The following is a 10,054-nucleotide window of genomic DNA, read 5'->3' as shown; positions in this document are numbered from 1 at the left end:
TTGAGCTATTCCCTGACAATTGGTGGTTGCTTGATCGGTATAGTTCGCTTGCAGACTACAGGCCACAGAGTTTTTTTTTTGTCACCACAGAATTGAAGAACTTGTCATATTGGGGAGTATGCTTTTGTTTGCTTGTGTCCAAGAAGTCTGCCACCTGTGAGCTTAGCAACATTTTGTATTGCAAAACATTACGAAAACTGCATAGGGCCATTCAGAACAAGATGTGGAATGCTGACATCCGGTTTAGTGCTCCTCCATGACTGCAATTCTGCGTACAGCTGCTTGGACTCGAGCACTTACTTACTTACTCATAGAGCTGAGCCCTTCTGGAGGAGCTGCCAATTCTGCAGCTACTCAAGAATTTCCCAGCATTTTATGGAACCTGAAGGTTCATCACCGTGTTCACAAGAGCCCTCCACTGGTCCCTATCCTGAGCCAGATCTATCCAATCCATACCATCATATCTCTCTAAGATCCATTCTAATATTGTCCACACACCTACGCCTTGGTCTTCCCTGTGGTCTCTTTCCTTCTGGCTTTCCCACCAATATCCTATATGCATTCCTCGTCTCCCCCATTCGTGCTACATGCCCTGCCCACCTCATCCTCCTTGACTTGATCATTCTAATTATACTTGGAGAAGAGTACAAGTTATGAAGCTCCTCATTATGCAGTTTTCTCCAACCTCCTGTCACTTCATCTCTCTTCGGTCCAAATATTCTCCTCAACACCCTGTTCTCAAACACCCTCAGTCTATATTCCTCCCTTAATGTCAGAGACCAAGTTTCACACCCATACAGAACCACAGGCAAAATTATAGTTTTGTATATTCTAATTTTTATGTTTTTGGACAGCAGACGAGAAGACAACAGGTTGTGGACTGAATGGTAGCAAGCATTACCCGAGTTCGATCGCCTCTTAATTTCCTCCTGAATCAGGTTTCAATCTGTTATCGTTGTTCCCAAATATTAGAACTTNTTTACTATACGTTTCGTTTAAACACATTTTAATCAACCTAACTAGTTTCAAGGGTATCCCAAACTCTATCAGAATATTGTACAATACTTCCCTCCTAACTGAATCATAGGCTTTCTTGAAGTCTATGAATAGCTGATGTACTGTCTCACCGTACTCCCATTTTTTCTCCAATATCTGACGAATACAAAAGATCTGATCTGTAGTGGATCTGTTATGTCGAAACCCACACTGATGATCCCCAATAATTTCATCTATATATGGACTTAACCTTGAAAGAATAATATTGGACAAAATTTTATATGAAGTTGATAGCAGTGATATCCCTGCCAGTCTTTCCCTAACCTTTGCCTCCACCAGATAGTGGTCAATATCACAATCTGCTGCCCTGAATGATGGGACATCAAGTATACTTGAGTGCCGTCTCCTGTCTATCAAAATATGGTCTATTTGATTGTGTATCTTCCCATCAGGAGATGTCCAAGTAAATTTATGGATGTTACGATGTGGGAACATTGTACTTTTTTTGACAGTAAGATTTTTTGATGTGGCAAAGTTTACTACTTTAACTCCATTATCATTACTAATATCATGCAAACTCTCATTCCCAATTGTTGGTTTGAAAATGTCTTCCCTACCTACTTTGGCATTGAAATTTCCTAACAAAACTTTCATAGGGTACTTTGGGAATTTATCAAATACATGTTCTAGTTCTTCATAGAATATATCCTTTCATGTCATCAATTTTATCTTCTGTTGGGGCGTGAACATTCATAACAATGATATCACACCAGCGACCTTTTAGTATTGTATATGATATCCTATCACTAATGAATTCTACCCTCTTAACTGCTGATACGATTCTCTTATGTACGATAAAACCTGTACCTAATTCGTGATTTTCATTCCCCTTTCCATAGAAAAATGTAAAGTCTCCTGCTGGTGCGATGCCACCTCCATCCCATCTGACCTCCTGTACTCCCGCTAAATCTAACTTATATTTTAAGATTTCTTGTGCCACTGCCCTGGCGAACCTGAGAAGTTGTTAGGCCCACGCACAACCCCAAGCTGGTGCGCCACCCCTTGTTGGCTGTCCGTGACTGCTTATTGAATATATTCACAGCTTCCCTCCAAACTGGAGGGCGTCTCCTCCATCTGCTACCTGAGGATGCACCATGCCGTGGTGACAGGAACCCACCTAACATGGGCACTTGAGCACTGCTGTAGCATTTCAATGGGGAGTTGTTTGACCAACCTCCTTATAGCCCAGATCTCGATCCAAACAACTACCACCTGTTTACCTACCTGGAGGACTGGTTGTGACTTCAGCAATAATGAGGAGTTGATTTTGTATGTATGTATTTTTTTTTTGTATATTATACTTTTCTCATTGCTTGTTTTGTTAACAGCTCACTGGAGGTTACTTTCTGATGAGCCCTTGTATAATCTGCCTTCCTGAACAGAAAACTGTATTGCACTGTAAATAAAACTGTCACTGTAACATAAGATCTAAACAGCTTTTCTGCTCTTGTTGCATGACAGACTGTGGTCTAGCAGTCAGAGTTCTTGGGTTCGATTCGCAGCGCTACCAGATTTTGTGAGAAGTAGTGGGCCTGGAACGGGGTACACTCAGCCTTGTGAGGGTAATTAAGGAGCTATTTCAAGAAGTAGTGGCTCCGGTATAGAAAACTGAAATTAACAGCCATGGGGATTCATTGTTGACCACGTTTAGCATCTGCTAAAGTTGGCATTAACTTCGCTGACAAGCAGCAGTTGCTTGGTCAGTATAATTTGCTTGCAGACTAAAATCATGGAGTTGTTTTATTGCATGAATGCACTTTACGAGATCTCAAAAGCATTTATACCGAAAATTTAAGGTACTGTGTATTATATGTCAGCCCACACTAATCAACCATAAAACAGTATGATTGCTTCCACATCTTTCTCTTCCAGCATCATCTCCATTACTAAGTGCGTCAATGAACAATGATGAAGTGGTGGGCTTTTGTGGTTTCTGTGGTGTATCTTTAGCTTTTGTAGTAGGAAATTAAGACAGTAACTGCAGAGGACAGACTGTTCTATAGAATCATCAGTAATCAGTCAGTAACAAAGTTTCCTTATTCACAGTTCAGGCAAGTGCCAGGTTAGAGGTGAAGTCCAGATTGGAGATTGAAGTTATGATATTGTGCTAATAGTTAGGCTCAAAACAGCTCGTGGGCTGTAGAATGGTGATAAGTCACCATAAATGCCACGCAAGCTGGCATGTTCCTCCACAGTAAAATACAAACAGCCAGTACAAGGAATTACTGTCGTAAAATACACTGAGTGTATTTTGTTTGGATTTCTCGATACAAAATTACCATCTTCCTGTGTGAACATTACAAAAATTGTTGAGTTTTCTTGGCCACATTAATTTGCGAATCAGACAAATGAAATGAAACTTCACTGCTGAGGAAGTACATATATCATTGTTGGGTTTGATGTTCTCACTACAGTGACTTTATGAAGGGTTCTGCCTTCTGGATTATAATGTCATAGTCTTGTGGAAGTCAACTGACATTTTAGAGAAATATATTGCCTTCATCATCAGGGCTGATGAGAAAGCCAACCAAGCAGGCAGCAAGCAAAGCACTTCTTTATGTTGGTTTCTTGCTTGGCTTACTCTTCAACCCTGAAGATGGAGGCAATATGTTCCTCTGAAATAGTGGTTAACTTTACCTGACTGAATGCCACTATATCCCTGAAGACATAACTCCGAATATATCATTCTTCAAGTACAGCATGAATGCATAGTCAGTAACTTAAATTTAAAGACAAAATCTCTTGGTGTCACTGCACACATTCCAAATGTACTATCATGAAAACTCGCCAATACATTCAGAAGCTAATCAGCGGAAAGGGAAGAATACACTAGTTTTTTTATAGGAATCTAACAAGCTGCCCACATTTCATATCTGTACATGTTTCATGGTCAGGACTGGATTGCAAATTTGTTTTCACTGTAGTTTCTTCAAAAACATTAGTTGGTCAGCAAGTAGTGTTAGTAAAATAGAATGCTGAACGTTGTGGGTTTTCAAATTTTATAATTTTATGAGTACTAACAGTTAAAGTTTTCCATCCATGGCATCAAAGATGATCACTTCGTACAGTCAACAACCACAAATGAAAGACAGGGAAACAAAGATGGAACAGAACAAGGAAATCGTTATAAATTACAAATGTGTCACTGCACAATAATTTAGCTGAAACAATGTACACAGAAACCTGTTGGCCAAATCATAAATTAAACATAGTAAAATCATTTAAACAAAATATATCTTTGCATATGTGTTCACACAAAATAAATATATCTTCATACATATGAAGTACACTTTGGAGTTTCAGTTTACATGGTCACTGTCCTCTTCATCTTCTAATTCAGGCATTGGGAAGCGTAAAATTGCCGCCACTCCTGTCAACTGATCAAGCTCTGAAATAGCATATTCATACCAGTTATAGAAACTTGGAGTTATGTTACCATCTGAAATGTTTATGTCATGGTATCAGAAAGTATGGATCATGATGCAAAGTTAACTTACGTTCTCCAGAGACATGCATACTTGAGAATATCCTTACATCTCCGCCACACTCACGAACACTATCTACCAGGGCCACATACCGTTTCCGAAGCTTCACATCTTGAATTCTGAAAACAACATACTGCTTTCTGGGTTGCTGCATATCAGATCTAATTCTACCACAGTTTTACTATTGGGGATACTGTAATTATATCATACACATCATTTCTCAGTCAGGACAAAAAAAGTTTGACATTAATTTCAAAGTGACTGAACTTGTAAAAGGTATACTGAGTAATGCTAAAGGAATGAGAATTTCAAAGAGCACAACACAAAACTTTTTGACAGGTTGCAGCTAATGACTTAATATTAAAACTCAGTCACATTGATAAATTGCTCTTCCCTACTAGCGGAGACCTATTAATACTCTATGAATGCCCAGTAACAATGGAATGAGTCTATTACTGATGGAATCGCTGAATGAATTAATCTCAAGATACCTCATTTTGTTGTAACTAAGATCCTTCTGGTGTGCAAGGACTTACCGGAAGAGATTATCTGATATGAGTAGTGTTTCAATTGCCTGAGCTTCATTAGCGCATTCGACGTGTTTCGTTCCATAAAATGCTTTGGCAGGCTCGGTCTGCAACATGGTGTAGAACGACTCTAAAGCCCGAACTTCACTGGCTGCTTTGGTGTCTGCCATTTTTGCTACCACTGAGGGATCTGTCAGAACTTCTGCAATACCAAGACAAATATTCCACAAAGTGAAACAGTTAATTATGAAAACTGCTAAGAACCACACTGATGCAAATGCATATCAAGATGATCTTTCTTTTTGGGGAAGGGGGGATCTATCAATGAATGCAATGAGTTCAGATGTTAACTAAACTGCGTAGTGATTAAAATAAACAATGTCTTTCAGTATTGCAGAATCACACCAAATAGCACCAAAAAAAAATTACAGGATGAGAGCAATAGTGACCTGGAAAGTCTGCAAAAGGAAGAAGCCATAGCTCATTTTATACCATTTTGGCATTTAACTTGGAAGGATGGAGGAAATAGAAGAAACCTTACTCAAAGTAGCTAGTCTCCTTTCATGTGTCTGAACAAAGCACAAACAAAATATGAAGGAAGACTGCTAACCACTATTATATCTCAGCATCCTGTTGCACTCTACACGATAAATGATACAAACTCCGTCCCAAGTGCAAACAATATATATTATATGTCCTTGATCTTGTTCTCTTCTACATGTTTCGGCCTCTATCGGCCATCATCAGGTGTATACTCTCAACGTTGCTGCCACACTGCACCCAGTCTAAAATTTAACATTTAAAAACACATTGTTATTTTCTTCGTATTATCAACATCTACCTCGTTGATACCAGACACATATCAACGAGGTAGATGTTGATAATACGAAGAAAGTAACAATGGGTTTTTAAATGTTAAATTTTAGACTGGGTGCAGTGTGGCAGCAACGTTGAGAGTATACACCTGATGATGGCCGATAGAGGCCGAAACATGTAGTGTAGAAGAGAACAAGATCAAGGACATACAATATATATTGTTTGCACTTGGGACGGAGTTTGTATCATTTATCATGCTAACCACTATACAAAATATTAAGCTACACTAAAAATGTCCTAATACATATTTCAGTAGTTAATGTTAACATTAAAGAGGTAAAGCTATCCCGATAACAGGATGTGGAGGCCCATAGGGTTGTGAGACGTCAAGGTTCCAACATTTTCCAGACAACTGGCTCACAGATGGCAGTGAGGCTGTCAGCCTTACATGCTGGCTGACCTTTAGCCCCCCCAGGAATATTCCTGGTACTCATCTCTGTTAGAGGCTGAGTCGACACCAGGGCCATATTGCGACTGGAAGGATTAGGTAAATCGAAAAAATCCACCTCATTAGGACTTGAACCCACAATCTTCTGGCGTGTAGCATAGTGCCTCAATCAATTATGCTACCGCATAACAATTTATAATTCTGTACTTTACCTCTGAGTGAATGTTTGAATCCACTGGAGGAATGGATCAGCATGAATTTGCTCTTATTCTCTAGCAATACTTTGTTGTCCAACTTTACAGCCTGCTGAAACATGTACTCATAGAACTGGTCACGTACAAAGCCAGGACTGGCAATAAGGACACATTTCACTATATCGAAGTTCACATGTCGGAGAATTCCTTGCATGACATTCTCAAAATATCGCTGTAAACCCTGTGTAAAAAGAAAATACTATTAATTAGTACTGCACCATACACTAAACACTATAATGAACATGGCTATTGTAAAAGCACACTTAACAGCCATACTCAGCAGAAGGAATGGCTTAGCAATTATTTGTAAAATTCTCAAATATCAAATTTAAAGACAATGCCTCCAGAGTCTTGAGTTTTTTCATACATACAGATAGACACACTGGTCAAACTTCATATGTGCTCAGCAGAATTTTCAACATGAGCTGGGGTGGCATAGTTGGTATAGCAACTGACTATGGGCTGGACGGCAGAGAGGCTGGAGTTCAAGTCCCAGTAGGGGCAAGAATTTTCTCTTCTCCAAGTCATCCAGACCAGCTCTGGGGTCCACCAAACCACCTATCCAATGGGTACCAGGAGCTTTCCCCAGGGGTAAAGCAGCCAGGGCATGAAGCTGACCGCTCAACTCCAGCTAGTGCTGAGTTAAAGAAAATGTGGATCTATACATCCATTCCCCCATATTCCTTCATGGAGTAGTGCTTCATTAGTTAAGCACAGGGACTTTACCTTTCCCTTTACATAAAAGGCACCTTCTGTCTTTAAAAAATGATATCCCCAAACTTGTATATCATGCCATTAACGAATATGGGAAACTGTTATAAAACGTAACACAAGAGGTTCTGCATTATTTTGAAATGAGAAGTCAATCTCAATTACAACTGCTTATACTCCAAGATGATGTGCCCATCACATCCACACTGGATATGAGCTAGGGTGTATATTCCCGAAGAGATCATTGGTTTAAAGTAAACCAAACCCTTCTAACAATGCAAAATCTGTATTAACTGTCATTAAGAAGTGCTAAACTAATAAATGTAAGTGCTGAGATGTAACATTGTAATTGGATCTAATGACAGAAATAATTTTTGCTACATTACTCCATTAAGTCACCAACCCACACAACTGCTTTTCCTTCACGCTGAATATGAAGTTACAAACCCATGAGAAAATGAAAAGGCCAGGCCTCTCAATAAGTAAAGTAAAGGTATCCCTGTAACAGGCCGTGCAGGCCCATAGGGCTGTGAGATGTTGAGGCTCTCACATTTTATAGACAATCGGCTCAAAGATGGCGGTAAGGTTGTCAGCCCTATGTGCCGGCCACCCTTTACCCCCAAGAATATTCCTGGTACTCATTTCTGTTGGAGGATGAGTCGCCCTTAGGGCCATAGTGCCCCCCCCCCAGTCCTCTCAATATAATTCTAAAAGTAGGGAACAAATTGCTATGTATAAGGGGCTTGAATATCCAGTTATGTCTCACCAAATAGCTTCACATGCTGTCACTGAGCAAATACAGAAATACAGTTTGACAGTAAAAATTAAGCATGACAGAAATATAGTTACATTATTAACTTCATCTGCAGATGTTTTGTCTTTGATATGAATGGCTATAAAATGATGTATAAAAGCTTGTGCTAGTAAAGCAGTGAGTTCACTTGATTTTATATCCTTATTTGAGCTGAAAATTTAGAACAATACTGCAGAATGACATTATATGTTTACTAACTGAACAAACCATAACATTAACTAACCTTCTCATGTTGCTGTACATTGCCTTTCCTTTTGCGTGGAATGCACTGATCAATTTTTGCTCGTACCAAAGTCATGCTAGATGTAATCAGACATATATGAGCTAATCCTTCTTGCATCACCACTGCGGCAACATCTGCATGCTGTAAAATCATCACTTGACCTTTATTTCAAGTTAATTCAAGTGTAACAATGTTACAATACTTCCTAATCAATGTAATATTACATACCTGTGTAGGATCACATGCTGTATCTACTCGCTCTAATGCAACAGAATCCCATTCTGATTTAGTTAGTGTAAATTTACGATTCACTTCCAGGTCCAAGGTGTGGTATGCCCCCATCTAAAACACAACGTAAAGTATGATTTTTGTGTACGAGATACATGCAAATGACAGAACTGATCCAGCAATATCCCATTATGTACATCCAACTATTTACCTTGACATACTGATTTTCTGCTATGTTTCGCCCCTTCAATCGAAGCACACATGCTTGTGTATCAAAGTCAATATTTTCAATGCGAATTGTCAATGTTGTACGAATTCGGTTACTTGTTGATGAACCTGTAGATGATTCGTTTTGCACTTTTCTGTAAGTTGAAAATGAGCAATAAATTAATTTACATGACTACTAAGGCTGTGGAAAGAAGTACCATGATCAACCCTCTCCACATTTCTTGAGCTATTATACTTCCTCCTGCAATTACTTCTCAGTGTTGTCCTCCAGTCATCTAGCCATTCCAGTCACACAAATGTTGGAAGTGTAACAATCACTATCAGAAAGTGCAATGGGCTGCCTGGCATACCCTTGAGAGGGAAGTAAAACAATCAGCATGAAGTGGAAGCCTCCATGCTGAATGACCAGGGTTCAATTCCTGCTATTGGCCACAGATCTTTCCCTTCTCCATAGAGTCCACACCAGCTGTGCGTCCCACCCAAACTCCTATCCAATGGGTACTGGGGGCTCTATCTCCGAAGGCAAGTGGCAGGGGTGTGAAGCTGACCACTCACCTCCATCTAGTGATGAGGTCAGGAATGGTGAAACTATACCTCCACACCCCCAAAGGCCTTTGTGGCGCAGTGCTTAATTATATAATTAAGTACACAACTAAATGTTTAATATGCAAACTTTGTTTGCGGCTATGAAGGGTATGGTAACTTCAGTAATATTCCACAATACAGATATGTTAAATGGCAAACATAGAAATTATTTAAATATTATAAAAGAACATTATATACAATGATACCTCATGTCACCGTACTACGTGCTTAATTTATCCTAAAGAAACGTACAGTGAATGCGAAAATGTTACTTCATTACACGATAAAATCTGGACTACCAAACCTTATTGTGGAGGCTCTAACACAATCCCCTTCACTGATGAGGTTGTATGCATGCCAAATATCCTCCGACTCTTCTGGCATAAGGGTGACACGCCTGAAAATGCGATTTTCATGTTTATAAAATTCCCACCATTAACTTCAAACCATAAGGAGCAACGAACGCTTATTACACGTACCCTCCTCCATCTTTGTCAACGTTTTTGTTGATCAGTTTCATTACGGAATGGATTTTCTAATGGCCATTACAAAAGACTGAAATCCGATAAAAGAATCCACTAAACTGCACATCTTTCTCTTATTCTGTGAGACATTCAACGCACTTCCACCATTTACCGGAAGGAGAGGAACCGAAATGTCACATGACTTAGCGAGTCGG

At 39.4% G+C, this 10,054-nt stretch overlaps 1 protein-coding gene across 1 annotated transcript; it reads right to left on the bottom strand.

Annotated features, from left to right (window-relative positions):
* Positions 1–4,041: 4,041 nt before the first annotated feature.
* LOC111866612 (protein pelota) lies at positions 4,042–10,032 on the bottom strand. Its single transcript, XM_023855732.1, has 9 exons — positions 9,855–10,032; positions 9,680–9,772; positions 8,774–8,924; positions 8,563–8,676; positions 8,335–8,475; positions 6,545–6,767; positions 5,078–5,270; positions 4,554–4,660; positions 4,042–4,444 (listed from the first exon to the last, which is right to left on the bottom strand). The coding sequence occupies exons 1-9, from the start codon at positions 9,893–9,895 to the stop codon at positions 4,356–4,358; spliced, it is 1,152 nt and encodes a 383-aa protein (XP_023711500.1). The 5' UTR covers positions 9,896–10,032; the 3' UTR covers positions 4,042–4,355.
* Positions 10,033–10,054: the final 22 nt, after the last annotated feature.

Source organism: Cryptotermes secundus, unplaced genomic scaffold (assembly GCF_002891405.2).
Source record: "Cryptotermes secundus unplaced genomic scaffold, Csec_1.0 scaffold885, whole genome shotgun sequence".
Taxonomy (NCBI): Eukaryota; Metazoa; Arthropoda; class Insecta; order Blattodea; family Kalotermitidae; genus Cryptotermes; species Cryptotermes secundus.
This window is presented reverse-complemented; position numbering and strand designations above follow the sequence as displayed.